The sequence below is a fragment of the Cryptotermes secundus genome, unplaced genomic scaffold, assembly GCF_002891405.2.
Source record: "Cryptotermes secundus unplaced genomic scaffold, Csec_1.0 scaffold1406, whole genome shotgun sequence".
Classification (NCBI taxonomy): domain Eukaryota; kingdom Metazoa; phylum Arthropoda; class Insecta; order Blattodea; family Kalotermitidae; genus Cryptotermes; species Cryptotermes secundus.
In genome coordinates this window covers 788,023-815,609 of record NW_019721015.1, presented here as the reverse complement: position 1 = coordinate 815,609, position 27,587 = coordinate 788,023, and the positions used below count along the sequence as shown (strand labels likewise).

Below are 27,587 nucleotides of genomic sequence, written 5' to 3'. Positions count from 1 at the left end.
CACTATCCCACAAAATGCGTTCCAGGATGCATTCCAGAACTGGAAAAAATACTGGAAGCGGTGTGTAGACAGAAGAGGGGAGTACTTTGAAGGAGACAAGTCATATTAAGTTGTAAGCTTAACAATAAATGTTTTAAAAAGAAAGTTCAGTTTCTTTTAGGACAGACCATGTATAATGACAATTGCCTGAAAATGGGAGTACAGGAAACTCCCAGCATGTTAGGTATATATATATGAACGGACTATGTCTAATATACCAGTGATATAATCAATCAGCTGTTATCACAAACATTTACTGTGTCATAACACTTACTTTCAGCACTTTGAGACCTCAAATACCTGTACAAACATTCCCTTGAAGTGATTCAGGTAGCTTCAAGTCAGAAATCTCCTTTGCAGTGTTATATGCTGCCACCTGATACCAAAACTGTTGATCAATCTCATTTGTTATTCTGCTTTGAATCTCGACCTGATAATCGAGTATTCTGATATTGGAGAGGAGTCCTTCTTGCCAAGTGGCCAGTCACTCAGCCACTCAACAATTTCCAAACATTTCATGGAACCCAAAGGTTCATTACAGTGTCCATAAGAGCCTTTTGTTTATCCCTATTCTGACCCATATCAGACCAGTCCATACCACTCCATTCTATCTCTCTAAGATCCATTTTAATATTATCCTCCCACAGATATTGCTGTCTTCCTAGTGGTCTCTTCCTTTCTGGCTTTACCAACAAATCCTAGACTGACTCCTCTTTTCACTCATGTGTGCTACAAGCCCTTCCCATCTCATCATCCTTGATTTGATCATGGTACATAAAATCTGAACAATGAAAATGATAAGTAATAATCATAACAAACTAACCTTCTGCAATAACAATCATAATTAAATTCATTGGCAAGTAACTGCCGAAAAACCTTAGGGATGGAAATTTCAAGATTCACTGTGCACATCACTTTCTTGTGTCTTGCATAATTTGGGCTATCCAAGAGAAATTCAATGCCTGATTCTTTCTCTCTATACAAAGAAAGTTTTGCAGGCATTAGACTTATAAATAATTATGAAACTTGATGTTAACATAGAAATGAACTGTTGACATTGGCACCTTGCATGAATGTACACAGATCATAACAAAGGAATGGCAATTCTTCTGTCTCAGTGTACCGTGTCTGTTCTCTGAATATTGACATTTTGATGTAGATATGTTAAGTGTAGTACAGCATATTTATGCACATTATTAGTTGGATATGGCGTTAAAAGTGGTCCTCGATGCATCATTCTACAATATAGGCCTAGAGAGGAATACAGCAGAAAGCAGAGGAATTTAAGAGAATGAAAGCTTACATTACACATGATGAGACTTACAGAATATTGAGGCAAATCACTTACCAGGATATCGCAGCCTGTGTTCTAGAGCTGTGTGTCGCCCCAGATCGAGGTATTTTTGCTTTTCCTCTTCTGTTAAAGAATGCCACATATTACCAAGTCTGAAAATCATGAAAGGAAACACTTGTAAAACTAGTCAGATTCTACGAGGTTGTGAGGGTTGGTGCAAGAACATCTTCACTGGTACTACAGAAAGAAGTTCTATGGATGGTATGGATGACTGCAGTGCAATGAGGTGAAGTAATCTACTGTTGACCCTCGCCAGCGGAATTATTCTTTGTTTCAGGACCCATCATGGCTCATGACCAAATACTTATTTCTTCCAAGAATTTTACATGTTTCAAATGGGCCCTCTTCTTTGACAGCACTCAAATCTTCCCCCTTTATCCCAATGTTATATTCCCCTCCATCCTCCTGTGGCCTATGTCAACCAGAGGACCTTGTAGCTCTTTCATTGAACAAACGTAAAACCAAATACCAACCGAGCGACCGCCGCTTGTCGGCAAAGCGAGTGCTCTTTCATTGAACCATCCATCCTCCTGTTGCTTATGTCAAGTGACTGCCGCTTGTTGGAGAAGTTAGTGCTCTTTCATGGAACCATCCATCCTCCTGTGGCCTATGTCAACCAAAGAACCTTGTAGCTAGTAAAAGTCATCATATTGTTATCACCACTAACATTCTTGTGAACAGAATGTTCAGACAATCAAAGGGGAGTGCAGGCAATTATGGCAGAGGGGGAAGCATAGCCAGCTGGAAGGAGATGAGGAGAGGTTCGATCCGTGGGACTTCAATCTGTGGCATCAATATAGGCTCTGTCTACTATATGAACACACCGCCTCTGTGGTCTAGTGGTCAGAGTTCCTGGCTACAGATCCAGAGGTCCCAGGTTCGATTCCAGGTGCTACCAGAATTTCTGAGAAGTAGTGGGTCTGGACCAGGGTTAACTCAGCCTCATGAGGACAACTGAGCTATTTCAAGAAAATAGCAGCTCCGGTCTGGGTAACTAAGATTAACGGCCGTGGGGATCTGCAGTGCTGACCACGTGATACCCTCTATCCGCAAAAGTTGGCACTAACTTCGTTGACAAGTGGCAGTCGCTCAGTTGATACAGGTCGCTTGCAGACTACAGGCCATGGAGTTTTTACTATAGGAACAAGGTAGCATCATCAGCGATGTAGACCATTATGACATCATTAGAAAGCTGCTGAATTCTATTTTAACGTACTTCAATTATTCGTACATCGATTGGATTTTCAGACCTATTCACACATTTTCTCCCTCTGATTTGCCTATACAAGGTATGACGTAGCCTCACTCATACAGTAGGTGGGAGGCTACAAGGTGTTACGTGATTGCAGAAAATGGTTCAACATGTGCTTGGTGAGTGGAATGTATGAACTCGCATAATATAGGGAGCAGAAATAACATATTCAGTTCCAAAGTCCCTCCTACACTTGCTGTCAGCTCTTTCATTGAAGAAACTCGAAATCAAACTCTGTGGCTTTAGTCCGAAGTGAACTATACCGACCGAGTGACCAGCGCGTGTTGGCGAATTTAGTGCTCTTTCATTGAACCATTCATAATATGACTAGTCTCCCTATGCGTTCATTGAGATTACTGATAAGTCACTGTTTTTCATGTTTGTTTATTATAGGACGAGGGTGGTCATATACTCTCATTATTTATAGTAAAGAAAATTATGTATTGGCTTTTATCATATAGTATAATTGTAATATTGTGAATAATAAATAAAATGTAACAACACTCATTAATATAGGACAGAGGCATTCAGTAATTTGGTAGGTACCCTTGTGCACCTTCATTCTCAGAACAGAGAGTACTACTCCACCATACTGCATGGGACATTGTTGGACCATTTCAAGGGTGTCCCAAGTAGAAGCAACACCAAGTGGTTCTTGGAAGTCATTAATTAGTGTTTCCATAACGCTACCATGCAACAATCTCCTTTACACAGCCCCGTTTTCTCTCAGGGTAGCAAGACCTTGTGACCACCCTTTGCTACAAAGATGGCATTTAATGTAGTCAGAAATTAGTTTAATTCTCCTATCACAAATGTCGGAGCAGGGATAGCTCAGACATTAATATTGACTGGGCTAGGGGCTGGATGACTGAGGAATCCGGGTTCAATTCCTGACAGGATCAGTAGGTATTCTCTTTTCCACATGTCCAGACTGACTTGTTTATCAGGGGCTCTTTCCATAGGGGTGAAGCTGAACATGCTTCCATATGTTTTGTCACTATTAAGAACGTGTGGAAATATCCACATTCTTTTTCACAGTCTACTTGGTGTGGTGCTTAATTAAGCACAGGGACAACTTAGCTTTCATTTTGTGAAATATATCACATATTAAACACGTCAGGGAATGTATTCATGGTATAAGAATAATAAGGGTGGCAGTCATACAGGCTTGAAAATTCATCTGATTCTGATTATGTCATTATACTGTTTAGATGACTTACATGAAGGTCATGTCTTTCCATCTGTGAATGACCCTTTAGTTTGATGCATAATATTTTCAAAAAACATTGCCATTCAATAACAATGTTGGATGAAATCCAACAGAAAATAACAGACAATTTACATGAATACCTATATGCATTTCTGTGCCCATCTCAAGGACGACTATTTAAACAACTATCGGTTCAAGAGATGGCATAAGCAAAAAGTGTAGAAAAAATTAAACACACAAGTTATGTTCAGTGCATTTCTTCAGATACACAAATAGTTAAACAGAAAAAATTGTTGCTGTCTCATTCCATGCAACTCGAGATCTGTACAATATTCATAAGATAAAATATATCAGAAGTCTTGGCATAAATTTGTTGAAGGTCTGAATACTTGCGACCTAATATCAGCATCTGAACAGCTGGACAGATTTTGGAAGAATAAAAAGGGAGGGAGGGAGAGAGAATATGGAGACTTTCACAAAAAATTAATGTGCAAGTTCAGATTCTCAGCCAGATTACTCCCATAATAAAGTTCATTTAAGGTCATATATGGAATTTTTTCATGTGTTATCACCAGATGCCAATTAAACATTATATAAACACCTTAAGTAATTTTAATAAAATAGAAGGATAACCATTCGAAATTTTGTGCAGTACATTATGGAATACAGTGCTTCCACTCTTACTTGACTTAATATAATCTACACCAAAGTTTCTCCTGCAACTTATTCTCAGATGACTCAACAAGCAACTGATATGAATTAACAGTGGATTTCAGTTAATTACTTTCCTTGCTGTTTTAAAATTCTCTGCATCTGGAACCACTTCAAAAATACATTAATTCTGTATCACCACAATAATTTATAATAAAGATAAATTTGTTCCTGTGCTTATCTAAAATCTAAGGCCATGAAGACATGGGGGAATGGAGGAATTGTTCCACCACTGTTGACCCTTGCACTAGATAGAGGTGAGTGGTTGGTCAGCTTCATGCAGCAGCAGCTTTCCCTCCTGGGGAAATAGTCCCCAGTACCCACTGGATAGGAGACACTGGTGGGCCCCAGAGCCAGTCAGGGTGTGGAGAAAAATCTGTCATCTCTGCCCAGAATTGAGCCCCAGATATCCAGCCCACAACCCATCACTATACCGATTCAGCTATCTTGCCTCCAAATCATTTGTATCAGTAGTGAAAGATGCCGCTTACCGTACGCTGATCTGTGTATTTCCTTCTGTGGGATATAATGTTGCCAGCTTCTTCCGCCATTCTCTCCCAAAAATTATATATCCATTGGGTGGACGGGGGATCTTTTTCTCAGCACCAGAAGCTGGCAATCCATGTTCCGAAGGCTTCATCTAGGGGAAAAGGAACAAAACATTCTGTCAGTGACAGTGGTCCACAAACTCTTTCATTCTGAGCCTCTCTTTATGGAAAATCCCTATACAATACTAATTTAGAATTCATTATATGTGCCCATATAAACATAAATTATCTTGTTGACAGTAATAGGAAAAAACAATTAGACACCTTGTTATCTTCTCTTAACCTCTCTAGTACAGTCTACTTTCCTACTTACTAACTTACTTACTCATGGGGCTGAGCCTTTCTTGAGGAGCAGCCAATTCTGCAGTTACTCAAGGATTTCCCAGCATTTTATGGAACCCAAAGGTTAACTATCATGTTCACAAGAGCCCTCCACTGGTCCCTATCCTGAGCCAGATCAATCCAATCCATACCATTCCATCCTATCTCTCTAAGATCCATTTAAACATTGTCCACCCACCTACGCCTTGGTCTTTCCAGTGGTCTCTTTCCTTCTGACTCTCCCACCAATATCCTATATGCAGTCTTGTTTCCCCCATTTGTGCTACATGTCCTGCCCACCCCATCCTCTGCAGCTTGATCATTCTAATTATACTTGGAGAGGCGTAAAAGTTATGAAGCTCCTCATTATGCAGTTTTCTCCAACCATCTGTCACTTCGTCTCTCTTCGGTCCAAATATTCTTCTCAACACATTCTCAAACAACCTCAGTCTATGTTCCTCTCTTAATGTCAGAAACCAAGTTTCACACCCATACAGAACCACAGGCAAAATTATAGTCTTGTAAATTCCAATTTTTATCCTTTTGGACAGCAGACAAGAAGACAAAAGGTTCTGGACAGAATGGTAGTTCAATCTCCTCTCAACTTCCTCCTGAATCAGGTTTTGATTTACAACTTCTTTATTACAACGATCAGTGCCTAGTTTCGGCTATTAATAGCCATCATCAGGCAAATACATGGTTAACATATATACACCACTGAACCGCAGTACTAGTAAAATTGGATACAATATATTAATTATATAAAATACTTGACGTAAAAATACAATAAATTAGATTATATAAAACAAAAGTTACAGTATAAAACAAGAATAAAATTCTTTGATTGATGTTTTACATCATCGAGTCAGTCATTGGTTTTGTAATTTTGTTGCATTCCCACAGATAAATTGGAATATTCTATATTTTGTGTATATAAAATTGTATAGGAGGCTCATGATTTAGATGTAGTAAATTAATGTAAATCTGAAAATATGAAAGTAACAGTATTAAATTTTGTTATAATCGACAACTAATTTTGGTATTGAAGATATAGTGTATATACTTACTATTTAGTCGGTGCCTCATCTTACAAAGTATTGTCCGTCCTGTAGGGAATGTAAACGACGACTGATTTGGTGATGTAAGATTAAAGTCAATGCAAGGGAGGGAGGGGGGAGGTAGAGATAAGCTGTATGCAGAAGTGGTGGTAGGGGGAAGGGGGTATAACTGTATATTATGTTTTGTATGTATCAATTATTACATCATATATAGGGTTAAACATTTTGGTAAAATTATCATTCAGTTGCAAATTTAGTTTGCTGATTTCGTAAATGTGAAATCTTTCATATGTATCCAAAGTTCAGCCTTTCTTGTCAATATATAGAACCTCCAATGTTTTGTCTATCATACTATATTCATGTGTGGTGTCGATTGTATATGTTAAGCAAATCTGGAGCTTTGTCCATTATTCTTTATGTCTCGTATGTGTTCCCTGAATCTTATCTTAAAGGTACGTCTGGTCTGTCCTATATATTTTAATGGACAGTCAGAACACTGTAGTTGGTAAACCCCACTAAGATTATACATATCATTTTTGTCATAATTTATTTTCAACAGATGTTTTATATTGGTTTTTTGTCTTATATGACATACCAACTTCAGTATTCTTGATAAGTTTAGTAACTGATTTGATTTCATGGCCGAAATAAGTAAAGACAGTCCATTTACTTTACTGTGTAGTATTTTTTGTGGAGGGTTTATGTGTTAGTTGTATGGTATTTAGTTGGTAGTTATTATTATTTAGAATAGTTCTAACAATGTTTTCTTCTATGTTTCTATATTGTTATGTGAAAGGGGATGTTGATTCACTCGATTAATGAGAAAGTTTATGTCCATGATTTATTTTATCCGTCTTCTAGTGCATACATTCATCAATCCCCTCTTCTCACTCGCACTACATGTTTCGGCACAAAAGTGCCATCTTCAGGTGCTGATCCAATCCACGACAAACTAGTTCATTGCATGCCTTGTCTATACATACTAAAATAACTAAAATATATATTTATCATATATACTGATAAATGTTAAGTGTTAAAATATTAAAATTGTNGTATAACACACGCAGTCACAGGAGCAAGACGCAACACAGAGCACAATACACGATAGTGAAAGAGTGCTCCAACAGAAGATGATAGAAGTGACTCGCGTAATGAAACACGACGTAGGAATGAAATATCCTGTACAATTTTAATATTTTAACACTTAACATTTATCAGTATATATGATAAATATATATTTTAGTTATTTTAGTATGTATAGACAAGGCATGCAATGAACTAGTTTGTCGTGGATTGGATCAGCACCTGAAGATGGCACTTTTGTGCCGAAACATGTAGTGCGAGTGAGAAGAGGGGATAGATGAATGTATGCACTAGAAGACGGATAAAATAAATCATGGACTTAAATCAGTGCAACAGGACGCTAAAATATAACATGAGAAAGTTTATAGCAGCTTTTTTTTGTTCAAATGCGTGGCATGAATCATTGTGGATGATTAGATCAGTAGTTGTAGGTTTTCGATAGATTCCTAGTTGTAGGTTTTTGCATGTTTTTCCGATGGATAAATCTAAGAAACTGAGCTTATTATTTATTTATTTTTCTATTGTAAATTTGATATTAGGGTGAATATTGTTGAATTCATGCAATATATTTTCAATGTTAGTTATATGGGAATTATAAATGATTAAAATATCGTCAACATATCTATAATAATCTATTATTTGGTATTTCAACAAAATATCAATGATGGTTGTATGTATCAGGTACTGATTTGTTACCGTTGTTCCCAAATACCTCAACTGTTCCACATTTTCAAAACATCTGTTTCCTATTTTTATGTCATGATTTTGCTCTGCATTTTGGTGATGAGACAGCAACATATACTTAGTTCTCTCTCTGTTTACTTCAAGACCAACCTCCTTACTTGTGTCAATCACAGTTTGTGTGCTTTTCATTATGGTATCTATATTATCACCCAGTAGATTCACATCATCGGCATAGACCAACAACTGATGTGTCCCGTTTAATTTCAGTCCCACCTAGTTTTCCTGGACATTCCTAATGGCATATGCCAAAGCAACGTTATAAAGGAGTGGCGATAAAACATCTCCTTGTTTTAGACCATTCTGGATAGGAAATTTATCAGACAAATGTTTACCTACATGGACTTTACTATATATTTCGTTTAAAAACATTTTAATCAACCTAACCAGTTTCCTGGTTTTCCCAAACTTTTATCAGATTATTGTACAATACTTCCTTCCTAACTGAATCATACGCTTTCTTGAAGTTTTTGAATAGCTGATGTACTGTCTCACTGTACTCCCATTTTTCTCCAATATCTGACAAATGCAAAAGATCTGATCTGTAGTTGATCTGTTACATCGAAACCCACACTGATGATCCCCAATAATTTCACCTATGTATGGACTTAACCTTGAGAGAAAGCGGCCTCTGTACTCTAGAGGTAACATTCCCACCCATGAGTCGTGGTACGCGGGTTCAAACCCGGCAGAGGTCATGGAATTTTTAAGGACGGAAAAATTCAGGGAACCAGTCCTCTGGGAGGGACTTTAAGCCGTGGGTCCCGTGTCGTAGCTTTACGGCACGTAAAAGAACATCATGTCTCCAAAGGAGGTGACACAGCCAAATTCAAGGACATTTCGCGCCCAACAGTAGTCTCTAACGCCTCTGATAGATGGGGGAAGCATTATAGATACCGCCAAGCCAGTAGAGGCCAAACTCGCTGGCACGGTCGGGACTGATGGTACGCACCGATATTGGTAGGGTATAGAGACTGGTAGAATATCATAGAGGGAAGCACAATGGACCAATACTGGTCTAAGTGCATGGGGAAACCCACCCTCTCCAATAACTAACTAACCTTGAGAGAAGAATATTGGATAAAATTATGTATGAAGTTGATAGCAGTATCCCCCGATAATTACTACAGTCAGTTTTATCACCCTTCTTGTGAACTGGTACAATAGATCAGGGAATTCTTCATTATGCCAAATAGAAGTAATTAGCTTATGGATCTCAGAACGTAATATTTCACCTTCTGCTTGAATAAGTTCTGCCAGAATTTGATCACTACCTTGCGATTTATGCCTTTTCAATATTGTAACAGCACTTTCAACCTTAAAAAGGCTAGGATCAGGTACTAACGGCTCAACTATGTGGATTTCTGCCTGCCTAACATCACAGACCCTATGTACATTTAATAACTGAGAGAAGTAGTTCTTCCACCTATTGAAAATACTGTGGGAATCTGCAAGCAGATCACCATTCTCATCCTTCACTAGGTTATGCTAGGTTTGTAACACCTCTTAAAGTAATTTATTCCTCTAACAGGTCTCTAATGATCTTGTTCTTACTGTTCATTGCAAGCTCATCAATATTGTCTTTCAGATATTCCCTCTATTTTTTTCCTGAAATGCCTGCTGGTTTCACATCTTATACTGTTCAGATTATCCCAATTTATTTCATTTTGATCCTGCAACCATTGCAATTTGGCTTGTTTTCTTTGGTCTAATAATTCTGAGCATCCTTCATCAAACCATGGCTTATGCTTCTTCAGTTCATAATAACCTAGACTCTCTTGGAAAAAATGTTGATATTCTCTCTAACAGTTTCCCAAGCTTTATTAACGTCCACCTCAGTTTCCAAGTTTTCCAAAGCTGCCAACCTATTTGAGATTTCAACACAATACGGCTCTTTATCCTCTACCTCATTTAATTTCTTGAGATTGAACCTCTACATATGAACTCTGTGCATTGTTTGTTTGCTCACTGCCAGTCTTTCCCTAACCTTTGCCACCACCAGGTAGTGGTTAGTATCACAATCTGCTGCCCTGATTGATCAGACGTCAAGTATACTTGAGTGTCGTCTCTTATCTATCAAGATATGGTCAATTTTATTGTGTATCTTCCCATCAGGAGATGTCTAAGTAAATTTATGCATGTTAGGATGTGGGAACATTGTACTTTTGACAGTAAGATTATTCGATGTGGCAAAGTTTACTACTCTAACTCCATTATCTTTACTATTTTTATGCAAACCCTCAGTCCAATTCGCTGGTTTGAAAATGTCTTCACTTCCTACTTTGGCAATGAAATCTCCTAACAAAATTTTCAGAGGGTACTTAAGAAATTTATCAAATACATGTTGTAGTTCTTCATAGAACCTGTCCTTTATGTCGTCAATTTTATCTTCTGTTGGGGCGTGAACATTCATAACGATATCACACCAGCAACCTTTTAGTATTTATATATGACATCCTATCACAAACAAACTCTACCCTCTTAACTGCTGATACAATCCTCTTATGTACTAAAATCCTGTACCTACTACAATCCAAAATAACTCAATCTCTGCAATTTATAATATTTTTAATGATCTTAAGAGAACCGGAAATTATGCCACGAGTCCGTTTGTTAATGGTCTGTCTTCATGATGATGGCCAGCTTCTATACATAATATGTGGGGCATTCAAGTTCCCGAAATATATTAATAAAAACTATTACGTCTTACCTGGATCTTATTCTGCACCATCACCTTCAAAGTAGTCCCCTCGGGAGCACATACACCGATCCCAGCATTTCTGCCACTTTTGAAATGCATCCTGGAAGTCTTTTTTGTTAGGGTGTTTAGTACCGTCTGTGTTTCCACTTGAATTTCCTCACCTGTATCAAATCTTCACCCCTTCAACTTGATTTTCATCTTGGGGAAGAGAAAGAAGTCGCATGAAGCTAAGTCTGGTGAGTACGGTGGGTGGGGAATAACTGCCATCTTGTTTTTAGCACAAAATTCCTGCACAATGTAAGCCGTATGTGGTCGTGCGTTGACATGGAGTGCCCAGTCGTTCGTGCGCCACTTCTCTGGACGTTTTCTCCTCATATCCTCCCTCAAACGCCTTAGAACATTGCGACAGAACTTTTTATTGACTGTCTGACCAGGAGGGACAAATTCTTTATGAACAATCCCATCAACACAAAAAAAAAAAAAAGATCAACATGGACTTAATGTTGCTCTTGACTTGTCAAGCTTTTTTTGTCTGAGGTGAAGAAGGGCTCTTCCACTGTGATTGCTGCTTACTTTCAGGGTCGTAGCCATAAACCCAACTTTCATCATCAGTGACAACCTTCGAAAGAAAGTTTGGATCCTCTTGAAGCTGTTGTTGAAGTTCTCTGCAGACTTTCAAGTGATGCTGCTTCTGTTCATTTTGCAGCAGTCGTGGCATAAACTTTGCCGCAATCCTCATGTTCAGTTCCTCTGACAAAATTCGTTGACATGCACCATAATTTAGTCCCAAGGTGTTACGGAGGTCTTGGCTGGTCAGTCAATGATCTTCCAGAATCAGATCCCTAACTTTCGTGACATTTTCTGGTGTGGTGCCAGTTGATGGCCGTCCCCAACAATCGTCATCATCAGTCGATGTTTGGCTATTTTTAAAACGCTTATACCAGTCGTAAGTTTGTGTCTGGCCTAAACCATTGTCACCAAAAGCTTGCGTCAAAATTTGGTGCGTTTCTGCAGTGGTTTTCCCAAGTTTAAAACAAAACTTTATACAGACATGCTGTTCTCTCAGGTCAGCCATCGCAAAACCGCAAACTCACAGAAACACAACAATGGAAATACATTCACCAACAATAAACCCAAGCACTCAACTCGACACCGCTTGCCACACTGATTCAAGAAGGGTGTGTGGGGAGACACCTAGCGGTATTTCGATGTACACATAACCATACGCACCCAAAATTCAGATTTCGGGAACTTTTGGATTGCACCACATATTAACTTACAAACACAATATCAGCTGCACCCAATTAGTAAGGAAATTTAGTAAGTCCACAATGAATAATTTTTTGATTCTATAAAGTTAAAAATCTTGGGACAATATTTTCATTGACCAAGATGTTCACACAAAATGCAACCCCTTTCTTAATACAAGTATTATGTTTTTGGACATTATCCATTGTCTTGTCCATATCAAAAAATCGTCCTGTTTGTTTTTAAAACAGCATTTTGGAGACTGGATTCTGTCTCCATCTTCTGCTAAAACCTACAGATGGACCCAACAGACAGAGCTAGCCCCTATCTCTGGAGATAGAACGTTGTGTTTTGAAAAATAAATAGGTCAGTTTTTAGATATAGACAAAAGATCGATAATGTCCAAAAACATGACACTTGTACCAATGTACCATTGTCACAAACTTTTAGATCTTTTTTCTTTCTTAATACTTATCTAAGAATATTCTACTCTAACTTTCAAAAAAAAAAAGTTAAGATTAAAGCCAAAAATAATCCTTGGATGACAGGTGGTATAAAGATTTCATGTCAGCATAAAAGAGGGCTCTATTTAACTCTTAGGAATTGTAATGATCAAGATATAAAATATTATTATAAAACATACTGAAAAATTTTGGCAAATGTTTTTAAAACAGCTAAAAGTTTTGATTATAATAGGTTTCTAATTCTAGTAACAAAACGAAAACAACCATGAGCATTATTAAATCAGGCATAGGTAGAAAACTTAATAATGCAAGTATAAAGTTTTTACTCATTGATGGTAAATTAACTGAAAATCATCTAATGATTACAGATTCTTTAAATAATTATTTTCTAATTATAGCTGACAAGATCAATACTAATAATGCAAATGCTGGCCACATTACAGACTCGGATACTGACAAATATTCAAATTATCTGTCTCAAGCTTTCACAATTCCCTTCCCCAAAATTTAACTCAACCATACCTCTACTAAAGAAATTTAAAATCAAAAAATTCTAATGAGTATGATGAAATCCCAGTTAGAATTTTAAAAATCAGCATGCCTTTCATTAGCTCCCCATTAACTTATATTTGTGACAGCTCTCTTTCAACTGGTGTCTTCCCAACTTGGCTGAAATATTCAGAAATAAAATCATTATTTAAAAACAGAGAAAAAACTAATATGACTAACTACAGACCTATATTACTACTGACATCGTTTTCAAAAGTTGTTGAAAACGTTATATATGCAAGACTGCACTAACATATTGTCACATGTTGGGTAGGTCACGTGACAAATAACTTCACGCCGTATTGAATATAGCGAATTTATTCCACTCGCTCTTACAATCACACAATTTACAATCTCACAATTACTGCCATCTGCAGTATCACAATTACTTCTTCTGCTGCAGTCAATGTCATTCACTCGTAAATGGCTCAATCCTCATTACTCACTAACTAATCACTCACTACTGACTGAACAGTGTTCGCTACTCCTTATTTGGCCTCAGCACGGACAACACAGAAAACAGTTACATGATTGGTACCGCTGTTGCCTGATGCCATGTTTACCGATTGCCCAGCAACACTCGTTGCACGGGCTTCCCTGTTGCATGACGCTGTGTTTACTGGTGTTGCTAGCGACGCTGTCGAGTGTTGTCTCCTGCTGCATCCCTTGGTAACAACACAGCCGCTCCTTTGCTATGTCACCGCGGGGGAGGGGGGCGCCCACCGAGCGTTGCATACTGGTGGAAGGATTGGGGGTATGTGACGTCACTCGCGAGACCGCAGAGTTCACGTGACCCCTACTTCCCGTTGCGCCATCCACGTCACAATATAATGAGTAACAACGTATCAGCAGATGAAGAATATGGATTTAGGAGTAATTCATCCACAGAAATGGCCTCACAAAAATTAATGATATTGTCGTGTATCGCTCGTATAACGCGACAAATAACTTCACGATGTATTTGGTATAGCGAATTTTATTTCACACTCGCTCATACAATCACACAAGTTATAGTTTTAGAACTACTGCTATCTGCAGTATCACAATTAGTACACTCCAAATGCCACAACTGACTGGTTGCTGGCTAATTCGTAACTAACTCGGAGGTAGCTCGAGGACTGACTCGTAGGTAGCTCCAGGACTCACTGACTGACTCAGTACAAAACTGACTTTAAATAGCCTTCGCTGCTCCTTATGTAGCCTTGATCGGACAATTGTCGTCTGGTGCCTTGTTGCTAGCCACGCTGTCCAGAAGTAACCACTGTTACTACTTGGTGACGTCACCGCTGTTGACTCGCGTTGCCTAGCGACCAGGATGCTAGGACTCGGCTAACATCGGCTCGCTTCGGCTTCGCTCGGCGCATCACGGCTGGCGGGGGGTGGGGGGGGGGCGTCATCCATAGCTCAGCATGTCACAATATATTAAATGCACTGGATAACAAAATATTAGTTGGCATTTTCTGCGATTTGGAGAAAGCTTCTGACTGTGTCAATCATGACATTTTACTGTCTAAATTAGAATTTTATGGAATAGTTGGTAATCATTTCATTTATAAAATCCTATCTCAAATCCAGGTACCAAAGGGTTGTAATCAATAACTGGCATATTCATTCTAGATGGGGCAAAGTTAATAATGGTGTTCCCCAGGGATCAATACTGGGTCCTGTATTCTTTCTTCTATATACAGTGTGTCCACCAAGTCCCTTCAGGGTTTTGAAAAATTGTGGCACACAAAAAATTGAGCTAGCCACATGCGGTTTGCAGCAGATGGCATAAGTGGCCTTATTTATGTTTCTCAGTCAGTTGTTTGCGAAATGATGACTATGCAAGGAACATGCACATTGTGCAGGATGGCTTTTTGAGACAAATTCAGTCACCTAGACTCAATGAAATTACCGCACACAGTTCAATATGCAACCTCCAAGTGACAAAGCAATAAGAGACTGGAAACGGTGCTTCCTAGAAACTGGGAGCATCCATGAGCAAGAGAAGTGGTAACCAGGATGTAAGCGATGAATGTGTGGAAAGAATCTGTGAATCGTTTGTACAAAGCCCTACAAAATCCACACATCAAGCTTCACATGAATTGTTACTCCCACATTCAACAATACACAAAGGGCTACATAAGAGGTTGAGGTTGTGTGCATACAATGCTCAGTTAGTGCAACAGTTGAAACCTGCTGATGACATGGCATGTCAAAATTTTGCAGAAGAAATGCTCGACCGCATTTACTTTGATGTGGCCTTCTTGAAAAAATCATGTTCACAGACGAGGCAACATTTCATGCCTCGGGTAAAGTTCACAGGCATCATGTGCACGTACGGGGCACTGAAAACCCACATGTTGTTAGGGAATAAATACGTGATAGTCCGAAAGTGAACGTGTGGTGTGGTGTAATGCATGACCAGGTTATTGGACCCTTTTCTTTCATGAGCAGACGATCAACATGTACACCTACCTAGACATGCTGCAACTGTACACGGTACCACAAATTGAGCACGTACAGCCATACATCATTCTGCAACAAGATGATGCTCCACCTCATTGGGGTCTACCGGTACGCACGTTCCTAGACAGAACATTTCCAGGAAGATGGATTGGCAGAGAATGCCTTGGCATCTGCATTCACCAGACATAACACCACTGGATTTTTTCCTGTGGGGTTATGTCAAGAGCAGTGTGTTTCAAACACCAGTTAAAGGACTTGATGGCCTGAAGACCCGTATAAGGAATGCCATCTTGGCTATTCCAGCGGACATGCTCCACAGAACACGTCAAGAGCTCGAATATCGTGAGGACATTCTCCGTGCTACCAAGGGAGCCCACATCGAGGTTTACTGAGGTCAGTAAAAAACTTCCGGAGTTTCACTGTGGTCTGCCGCAAACTGCATGTGGCTAGCTCAATTTGTTTGTGCACCAAATTTTTCCAAAACTCCAAAGGGACTTTGTGGACATACTGTATAAATGACTTGACAAACAATATAATTAGTCAATACAAACCTGGTCTTTTTTGCAGATAATTATCAGCATAATTATCACGAATTCCAGCCCTTTAGATTATGAAAACAATATTATTCAAACATTCAAAAACATAAATGATTGGTTTAAAGCTAATTTATTGACACTAAATTTCAATAAAACATACTGTATACAATTTTTGACTAAGAATAGTTATCCATTAGATATGCACATTGACTACGGTATCAATCAGAATGCTAAATCTACTAGTACCAAATTTCTTGGATTAATTATCAACAATATGTTGACATGGAAAGGGCATATGGACTGGCTAATGTCCAAATTAAGTTTGGCCTGTTATGCAATCATGGCTCTCAAACTTTATATGTCACAGGAAACAATAAGAATGATTTATTTCTCATATTTTCATTCTGTTATGACCTATGGTATAATTTTCTGAGGCAATTCTCCCCACAGTATTTATATTTTTAGGCTACAGAAAAGGGTAATTATAACTATTACTAACTCTACAAGTAGAGACCCTTGCAGGGAATTGTTTAAGAAACTGAAATTTTGCCCTTCCAATCACAGTACATATTTTCTCTCTATTTATGGTAAGACACAGGGAACAATTTAAATCTAACTCTGATATTCATAGCATTGATACAAGACATAACAACAATTTCCATTATCCAGTATGTAATGTAACTGTATTTCAAAAAGGAACATACTATTTTGGAATCAAAGTTTTTAATAATCTTCCTTCTAGCATAAAGAACTTAGCTCATAATATGAAACAATTTAGATTTGCTTTAAAAAGATTTCTACTCTTAAATTCATTTTACTCATTGGAGGAATATTTTAACTTCAATATTAACTAACAATCTTGGTCTGTTATACACTGGATGCCTAGTAGGATGTTTTTGTGTTTCATTATTGTAGTCTTGTGTCATATTAGTATGTTGCATTCTTTTACATATATATTTTATAACTGTTCGAATGATTTACTCATTGTGATTTGTCTTGGATAATATGTGTAACTACTATGCATTAAATATAATTAATTTTTATTTATATAATTGATGGGATTTGTCCTGTTGTCTTTGACTATTTCTATATCCACTGGTTTTCCAATCATGTAAGGATCTATGGACTTAAGTAAATGAAGGAACAATTATAAATACAAACCACTCCGTCCAATGTGACATATAAGTTTTTACTACGTGAAAACTTATCTCCCTTACATGTTTCGGTCCTTAGAGACCATCTTCTGAGGGAACATCATTATAAACTGGAAACTACCATCACGATAGGTGTTTTGATTTAAAATACATACACTTATATCCTATAATGCACAGTACGCATAAAGTCGAACATTTCACAAGCACAGCTGCTTCCTGGTATTGTAAAGTTTTTAAAAGTTTCTAGATGTTATTTAAAAAACCTTTATTGTCAATAATTAAAAATTTAAACAACGTAGGTTCATGTCCGTACTCCTATCGTCCTTCTTGTATGGGGCAGATTTTGTGCTGCCTGTCTATCTTGATGAGGAGGTTCTTAATGTCCATGATTTATTCTGACCGTCTTACAGTGCACACATTTATTCACCTTACTCTTCTCTCTTGCACTACATGTTTCAGCACTAAAGTGCCATCTTCAGGTGCTTTTTGATGTACGTCGAACTACTTCATTGCATGCCCTGTTGTCTTTATACTAAAATAACTAAAATATATATTCGTCATATATATTGATAAATTTTAAATATTAAAAGTATTAAAACTGTTCAGGATTTGTCATCCTTATGTCGTATCTCAACACGCAAATCACACCGAAACATGTAAGGGAGATAAGTTTTCATGTAGTAAAACCTTATATGTCACATTGGACAGAGTAGTTTGTATTTATAATTGTTAGTGTGATGGACCAGAATGAAACAAATCAAATGAAAGAACAATTACTTGGTACACTGCCAAACGTGGAACTGACCCACTTAGACTTGGCAATTTTATACAACTTCAACCTCATGACATCATGTGGTGCCAGAAAGACCCACAGATAATTCTGACATGCACATAACTAAGCCCTGGCCTTTGAAAATTAGCCTTGCCAGATCACGAGACAGCCCCAAAACACTACCTCATCCATTCAATTAATTCAATTGAAGGAAAAAACATCAAACTTTACTCATAAATGGTAAAGTTAATGAGCATATCATTGGAAGGTCCACACTCATCAGATCCATCTTATTCAAAGACAACAGTTGTACCACTTTCTAAAGCAAGATTTCTGTGGTGAAGTAGCTAACTGGCAAAAAAACATTTCAAAACAGCACACTTAAAAAGATACTATCATTATATCCATGTTCACCTCTGAAAAATTCAAATGCCACATATGATTATTTTACAAAATTCTTAAACTGAAAAACTCTACAGTAAATTATTTATCAAAGTCAGAAACTGCAGCACAACAACAGACAGGCGACTCTGGGGTTGATCTGCTTCACGGCAAACTTTATAATTCTGGATTCCCAGGATTTTTGTTCCTTAAAATGGACCAAAAAGTCACAGCACATCTTATACACTAGTAGGTCTTGAATGAGAATCAACAATGAAAACATGTTAAAACACTAGACCACGTTCAATATTAGGACTATGAAAGAGTGGGCCTTCTGGGTTGTAAGATGATGTAGTTCAAAGACAGCCTAACGTTTTGCAGAACCATATGACCTCCACCTTCATGATCAAACAAACCACCAGAAACAAGACACAAGCTGAAATGAGCTGAACTTGCCACCTTCATCTGCAGGTTTCCGGCTACGTTCACTCTTCAGACCCAAAATATGGAAAATATATATATTGCTCGGAAACATTGGGTTATCCACGAATTACAACCCAGATCCACATTCAACCCTATGGGGCTGTTTTCGGGTACGGCAAAATACATCTCACATGAGATTATTTTTGCAAACATCTGACAAAAACACAATTTCACTGCCACCACGAGGCACTAAAGCATTCTAGGATGCAGCTAAAGTTCGGTTATCATTGCCTCCTCAAAAAAAAAGCCATAACTACATACTGAGCATATTAAACAAAAACTTGAAAATAATAGAAATATATATATTTCTCAACTTTTCCTTCCTAAATTACTACATATATTACAAACCTCAGAGGGAAGTACTCAGAATGATAAAAATCAATCACACCAGCAGCAACTCTCTTTCCACCTTCCAAAACCACAGACGCCAACGACATTGATTTCAAAACATTTCGAAACAGCTGCTCCCTACCGTTCCCAACCTGGCCTCGACGTAATTGCATCAGCACGGATATACGGCAATAGCACCACGGAACACTGTTCAGAATTCGTAATTCATAATAATACACGTAAGAAAATTTCCCTCGCAATATACTTGCTAAAAATTAGCCAAATTAAATGAAGTGCCACGAAAATACATATTTAAAAACAAATAGAAGTGTATGTTATCATAGCTTCACAAAATAATGTTCACGACCAGTGGGTACAAATGAGTTGGCCTAGATGTAGTTCCTGACGATTCTTGATTAGTAGGGTATTTTGAAAGGGGAAATATACAACCCTGACATCTGATCGCGTGAAGCGCATTAACAAAACACTTTACATACGAATCTAATTCGTATATTTAACATTTGGAATAAAGGGAAATGCTAACCTTCGTTCACAGTTCACAGGAGGTGTTGACAACGCTGTTCCTCTGCACGTAACTATTGTGATACGACAACCCGTTGTTGGGCAACAGACTTGATAAACACTCTGTTGCTAAGTTAACGCAGCAGTGGAACGAGATTATGCAACCCACTTGTAAGTTTCAACCGGTTAACAAGACTCTCGCGCAGGCGCGATGATGTCATACTGCAGTAGTGAGCGTAGTGAGTAGGAGTCGCATGACCTATGCGTTTCCGCGAGTGACATCACATACCCCCACTCAGCCCGTCGCTACGCAACGCTCGGTAAACACCCCTCCTCGCTAGTCTGTGACACCACGCAACAGTGGAGTCAGTGCAGCGACCATTGCTATGCAATCGGTCGATTAACACGTTCCGACAATATAGGCTTGTGGAGGCGGGTTCGATACCTCCACCGTGACCCTGCGAGTTGTAGGAGGAGACGAAAAGAGAAGTCTCAATTTTGAGACAGTAATATATGGTCTCGGACCCGAGAAAGACTGCGCTGGCAAGGCCAGCAGCATATACAAAAGACAGACTCATCCTCTCGTAAGAGGGGCCGCCCACAAAAAAACGACTGTAACTGTCAAACAGTAACAAAGTTCTGGTCGCAAGCCCCAGATGGGTGCTTTACGCCAAGACAGACTGGCCGACTGACCGTCGGTCGTAAAATGAGACTCAGACTCATATCGCCAGTCGTAAAGTAACTCTCTCTCTCTATATCCTTTATAAGTGAGAAACCTGTGTGGAGGTGGGGTCGAATACCTCCACCGTGACCCTGCGAGTCATAGATATGAAACTTGCCTGCAGAGAACAATATGATATTGCTTCCAGCTGGTTTATGGTACCAGAGAATGCGAAAATATGTCAAGTGCTAGAATCAGGAATTATTTTATAATGCAGAACTGTATATTTCCCCTTTCACTTTAGCCTATGGGCGAGGGCACACCAAGGAAACTGGCAACCGCAATTTCCGAGAAATGTAGCAGATTTCAAGCAGGCTACTGGTTTCAAGATTAGCAGGAGCACACTGGGGAAACTTATGTTTGATTAATTGCTCACATCATCTTAAATGGTATGTTCGTCCAATGTAAAACATGATTGTAGGTTTTCATTTCGTGCACTTGCCTTCTGCAATGGTAGATAATAATCCTGATCCTCTCATAATACAGTGGTAGTTGAGACCGGTTTAGACGGCATGAGAAGATAGGACGACGACCATAAGGAAAATATTGGGATGTCAATTAATTTGTTTTAATGAAGGCCAATATATTTTAAACAGGGAATATTGCGTTCACATGCGATACAAAATTTTGATCGAGAGTGCAACAATTTTAGCAAGATAGAAGCCGTATATCCGGTTTATGAGCCCGAGATTAACGGCCGTGGGAATCCACTGTCCTGACTGCGAGACACACTCTATCCTAAGTTGGCACTAACTTCGCCGACAAGCAGCTGTAGCTCGATCAGAATAGTTCGCTTGTGGACTAAAGGCCACAGAGGAAAGATGTATGTAGCCGAACCATGTAATGTGGAAGAAGGGTGACTATATAATAAATTGTATTTAAGACGAAAATGTATGTGAAATAAATGATATATTAATGCAATAGGATGCTTAAATACAATATTAGGAGAAAAACGTTAGGTGCATCCATCCTGAAGCGCTTATATTGTTTCAAAAGAACTTAACCTGAATCTAAACATTGGCTATAATGACATACAGGACAGTCAGCAAACCCAAAATTCCTTGGTTTACAAACTGATAAACGCTTAAACCCCCTCGTTGGTGTCTCCACCTTATCGTGGTGAGGGGGTTTGAGTATGCCAGGGACCCTGAGAGCTATACCAGCGGTAGAGTAGCTACTGGCAGGGCCTCCCTTGCTGGACAGGTGAAAGGGTAGGCATCAGACGAAGAGAGACACCGAAAACTGATGCCGGAAGCAGCGTCATCAGCAGCGACTTGAAGCACAGAGAAAATGATGCTCGAGATGGTTCAAGTTCGTATAGCAACAGGCGTGACCAGAGTGGTTTGAACGGCTGTTGTACTGCGATGTGGAAAGCAAATGGAAAAACTACCACATTATCACTATTCCTGGATAGTCTCTTTGCAAAAACAGAAGATCGCATTAAGTGGAGAAACTGTTTTGGAAGAGACTGTGGACCTGTCATCTGACAGATTACTGATGAATGAATGAATGAAACGCTTAAACATGAGAAATCCTACTAATCAACTGGTTCCTAAGTTAAATGGAGTATGTTATGCAGATAGACCTAATGTTACACATCAGCAAGACTGACACTCTCAAATCAATTTATTTTGCTTACTTTCACTCTTTAATGAAGTAACAGAATAATTTTCTGGGGTAATTTGCTTAAGAGCAGAAGATATCACCACCACCACCATCATTATGATCATTATCATCATTCTCCCTCTCCCTCTCCTCCTTCTTCTTCTTCTTCTTCTCCTCCTCCTCCTCCTCCTCCTCCTTCATGTACCTGAGCTCTTCTTGAGAATATGCCATTCATGCAATTACTCAAGAACTTTGCAACATTTTATGGAACTCAAAAGTTCATTACCATGTTCACAAGAACCTCCCACTGGTCCCTGCCCTGATCCAGATCAATCCCGTACCACCCCATTCTGTCTAAGATCCAATTTAATATTACCCACCCACCTACATCTTGGCCTTCTTAGTAGTCTCTTTCCTCCTGGCTTTCCAACCAATATTCTATACACATTCTGCTTCTCCCCATTCGTGCTACATGCCCAGCCCATCTCATCCTCCTTGACTTCAGCATTCTAATTATACTTGGTGAAGAGTACAAGTTATGAGAGTTATTTACATTAGAAAGAAAACTGGTAGAATTAAGTCTTATGAACAAAAAGGGACAATTTGAAGTAGCACTAAAAAGATATTTAAATACACACTCATTCTACTCTGTTGCTGAATTCCTAATGTATAAAAAGTGGTCAGCTTCTTGCCCTGACAACTTTACTCCATGAAAAGTGTCCCCAGTATCCATCAGGTGAGCCCCAGAGCTGTTCCAAGCACAATGACAACCCAAAAATTGCCTGGCCCTGCCAGTCATCCAACCTACAGCTTATCTATAGTTCATATTATATTGCAGCATCTTGTTGCACTGGGTAGACCTGACTTTGTGCCGAAACGAGTAGTGGGATACAGTAAAGAGATGAAGACAAATGAATATTAACCAAAGTTGCACACAGATGGCAAGTAGTGGAACATAAAGTCAGCTTATCTGACCAACTGAACTATCCCAACTCACATTAATGAATCATGGTTGCAAAAAAGATTATTTACACTCACAGTGAAAGCAAAATTGTTTATGTCTGGAGACACAAACTACTTTGATTTGTCCCAAAGAAGACGTAATCTGTGTCACCCAAGGGAAAAGCACAGTGAACCATGTCACACTCTCTTCAGATTTCAAATGGAAGTTTATACCTACACAATAATAAGTTTGAATATTCTTTTCAATACAAAAGATTTTGTAACAACAGATAAATAGATTACTTATTCAGATGATTGCTTGCGTAATTGATTGACAGATTGACTCATTACAGGTAAACATGTAAATTAAAGACAATTTCTAAATACACACTAATGTTTGTTTTGGAACATTATTCAATGTATGCCTTGTTCCAGAGTAATTCGATTCTGTGACACAACTCTCTCCAATCTAGCATTAAAACAAGACATTCTTAATAATTATATCAGTACATAAGAAAATACACTAACATCTTTTAAAATAAGATCTTTCACTCCTTTATTTGCATTATTACAGTAATCTACCCAGCTCTTTTTAAACATACAGGCTATCATCTTGATATCAAAATTGTGTCTACTTGAGTTAGGCGCCGGAAACGTTCATCTGGCAGATGGTGATGGCTGGGGATTAGTGTGGACACTGTAGGATTACGGGGAGGGGCATGAAGTCGAATATGCTCTCTCCTACTTGAGTCACTGCCACCTACCCCTGGACGGTTACATGTCCGCCACAAACCACGTTTTCTCCAGTAAAGTATGAATCCTGCAAGAAGAGAGTAACAGATTTATCAGTCAGTGTTGACTTGATAATGTGTATTTCAGCATGTAAAAAGTAACAAACTCAAACAAAGAGGAAATTGGAGAATGCCAAGCAAGGGCATTTAACCTTTTCCTTCCCTTGGGGGGGGGATTATGTTTAAAAGATTGCCATGCTGCCTGTGTGTTGACACTTTTATGATCTCTTCTGAAGAATAAATTCATTTACAAAAATATTTTTTTGGACTTGCATATTCACACTGTTTTCCTATATGAGAAATTCGAATTTCAGTACAAAGATATAGGAATTTCACTATTCATACAGTGTTACAATTGTAATATAAACGGTTAAAAATATTTCCACATGCTTGCTGCTTCATTCTGAAGTATTAATCCTTTTGGTCTATTCATTTCACAACATCAAGCTTCAACAGATGTACTATGCTTTTCAACGCTACAGATTGTCAGACAAACCTAGAGGCATCCAGATCACAGTGGCCAGCCACACAGTCGCTATAAGCTGTGAACCCAGGACTGCATTAATCAGCACCACTGAAGCTGGCAGCCATGGGACAAGAGGTACTCTGCCTTCTGTTTTCTGGTCATTCTGTGGCTGTTGGGCAATCACAGCCAGCAAAAACAAGGCTCCTATGAGGCCCAGGCTCCCACACCATGCACTCAGAGCTTCAGAAAGGACAGTAGTCACACCAACCACTGATACACAAACCAGGACACCAATGAGGGACAGCGTAACACGACGACCTGTGGCTGCTGTGGGGGCACACACAATTGGTTGTGCTGTTGCTACCTGTTAGAAACAGTGCCAACTTCTGCAAATAATGATCACATCCAAAAGGCACAAAAACACTTATCTTCCCATTTCTTAGTAGCAATGAGAACCAATGCATAGTAGTCCGAAAGTTCATGAATATATCAGCGCATATCATGCTGGTTTCTACTACACAAAACCTCTATGCACACAACCAGGTGACACACAGTAGTGTAGTTGATCGATGCATTATGCTACAAGCTGGAAGGTCGAGGGTTCAATTCTCCATGTCACTGGATTTTTCAATTGACCTAATTCCTCCAGCTGCACTAAGGCCCTAAGGTCAACTCAGCCTCTAATAGAAATATGTACCAGGAATCTTCCTGGGGGTAATAGGTGGCTGGTGCTTAAGGCTGACAATCTCACTGCCATCTGTGAACCAGTTGTCTACAAAATATGGGAGCCTCAACATCTCACAACCCTCTGGTCCTCCACTGCCTGTCACATGGACAGTTTTACATCTTTTTATGCATAAAACCACATGCCTCTGCCAGCAACTAAACCACTGCAGGAAGTGTTCCTGCAGGCTGTATCCTGCAACCTCCTTAAGTACCGTCATCATAGTCTTTTCAACCTCTCCTACTGCCTGGGACCCATTTCTATTACTTGGGAACAGGAGGTAATCAGCAGGGGCTGGATCTGGAGATGCTAATCTGACATTACACTTTCTCATGGTAACTCTGGAAACCTAAGAATATCCTCAAGTTCCTGGGTGGTGATGTTGGTTTCCAGCATTGTGCACATGACCCACAGGAAGTGCACTCCCCATATCTAACCACTGATTCCCAAGAATGAAAGCTGTTTTGAAGGGATGCAAGTTTCAGGGAGCAAATGAGGCAACACTGCAAGTCATCCTTGCTACTTTGAGAGCACACCTGCTTCACTGGCGGCTGCTGTTGCTCGTAGCAATGTGCTGAGTGCTCATAATTGAAGTAGGGTGAGTAATTATGCATGTGTTTTGTACTTTGCACTATATAAGGAAATGCTGTTTTAGTGTTCCTATGTTTTCTGACATACAGTTCTCCCATTTGTAGCTCCAACCAAATGTAAATCCCTTCAGTGCTAAGCAATTTTCTTTAACAAATTTCAAAGTACAATATGGTATAATAAATGCTGTGATTGCCATGAAATGTTCGCACGTGAAATATAAATTATATTTCCTGTACAAATATTTTTTTTTATATATATTATCCATCATCCTGTTATTTATTAGAAAACAGCATTCTGGAGACTGGATTCTGTCTCAGTCTTCAGGTAAGAGCCTTCTCAGTTGAGCCAAATGGATAGAGCTAATCCTTGTCTCTGGAGATATGGACTACTCTATGAATTGGGTCCAACTGAGTAGTCTTCTACCTGAAGACAGACAGAATCCAGCTAGTCCCTGTCATCTGAGATAGGACTAGCTCTATCAATTGGGCCCAACTGAATACGCTTCTAGATGAAGACAGAAACAGAATCCAGTCTCTGAAACGTTGTTTCAAACAAAAAACATGGCAATGGATAATGTCCAAAAACACAATAACTGTATTAACACTTTGCGGACCAGTGGCATATTTTTATGCCCAGCGCTTTTAAATGTGGTGAACCAGTGGCATATTATTATGACTTTAGGACACGTAATGTTGAAATACGCTATACCTTGCACTGGCGCCAGGCAGACGCATGACTGGTGCGTGATAGACCTCTTCAATGTTTGCTTTGTAGTCAGTAACATGACCCCACTGTTTATGACCCACCCGTTTTCCTTTTGCACTCCAAAAGAAAATGACTTTGTTCATCTTCCAGCTGCATGCACCAGGCAGGAAGTTACTAGTGCAAAATGGATCAAGGTCGGAAGAGGTTGAGGTCCAAGCATTTTCTCGGAGAACAAGAAATATCTGACTTGTTCTCCGATGAGCTATCTGACATCCCTTGTGAGTTTGCTAGTGAGTGTGGCAGGGGCGAACAAAAAATTGTGGCCACAGACATTGAAAGTGAAAGTGAAAGTGACAGTAGCTCTGACGAAAGTGCGGGTAGAAACATTGCGGGGAGAGCCACATGGGGAAAAGTAGACAAAACGCCTGCTTTGGGACAGTTTACTGGAAATCCAGGAGTGAAGCAAATTCCATTGGACCCAATGCAAGTGTCTGAAGTAGCGGAACTGTTTTTCCACAATTCACAATTCAAGCATGGTTGATGTTCAAAGGAGACATGCACAGGTAAAGAAGCCTGTTTGTATTTCTGAGTATAATATGTTCATGAAGGGAGTTGATAGAGCCGATCAGTACTTGGCCTATTATTCTCTTCCTCAGAAAACAATAAAGTGGACAAAGAAAGTTGCCTTGTGGCTTATAAATTGTACCATTTTCAATTCATTTTTGGTTTTCAAAAATCTAAACCCTCATTCAAAATTGAAATACAAGGCATTTCTGATGAATGTGGCAAAAGCCCGGGCTACAGACCATACGGTGGCGGCAGAGAGTCTTAGTACGATTGGGGGCGTCTACTCCCACCCCACGCAGGCCTCATTTTGACCCCCCTGGGTGACTCTCGGGTGATATGCGGAAACATACCCTCGTGAAAATTGTGAAGAGTGAACATGATAAGGGGAAGCAGCCTTCTAGGCGATGCTGTGTTTGCACAGTACACAACAAAAGGAGTATGACTGTCTACATGTGCAAGTTCTGTGTAATGCCACCTCACAAAGGGGAATGTTTCAAGAAATATCACACTCTCAAGCACTTCTAGGNGTATCTTATTACGGCAGTCCTGTTCATCCTACTCTGTTGG

The 27,587-nt window shown here is 39.1% G+C and overlaps 2 protein-coding genes across 9 annotated transcripts in view; both read right to left on the bottom strand.

Annotated features, from left to right (window-relative positions):
• LOC111875288 overlaps positions 1-20,100 on the bottom strand; it is a 65,594-nt gene extending 45,494 nt beyond the window's left edge. For 4 of the 8 annotated variants that reach the window (XM_033755774.1, XM_033755771.1, XM_033755773.1 and 1 more), the window contains exons 1-4: positions 19,931-20,099; positions 19,405-19,593; positions 5,058-5,206; positions 1,388-1,485 (exon numbers count right to left, since the gene is read on the bottom strand). In XM_033755774.1, coding sequence (XP_033611665.1) covers positions 1,388-1,485; positions 5,058-5,206 — 247 coding nt within the window. In that variant the 5' untranslated portion in view covers positions 19,405-19,593; positions 19,931-20,099. Of the gene's footprint in view, positions 1-1,387; positions 1,486-5,057; positions 5,207-19,404; positions 19,594-19,930 lie in introns of all 8 variants that reach the window. The other 4 variants (XM_033755769.1, XM_033755776.1, XM_033755775.1 and 1 more) reach the window with 3 other exon arrangements.
• Positions 20,101-23,410: 3,310 nt separating this feature from the next.
• LOC111875293 (cationic amino acid transporter 2) overlaps positions 23,411-27,587 on the bottom strand; it is a 66,859-nt gene continuing 62,682 nt past the window's right edge. The window contains exons 9-10 of the mRNA XM_023871406.2: positions 24,464-24,797; positions 23,411-23,996 (exon numbers count right to left, since the gene is read on the bottom strand). Of these exons, the coding sequence (XP_023727174.1) occupies positions 23,785-23,996; positions 24,464-24,797 (546 nt within the window). The 3' untranslated portion in view covers positions 23,411-23,784. The remainder of the gene's footprint in view (positions 23,997-24,463; positions 24,798-27,587) is intronic.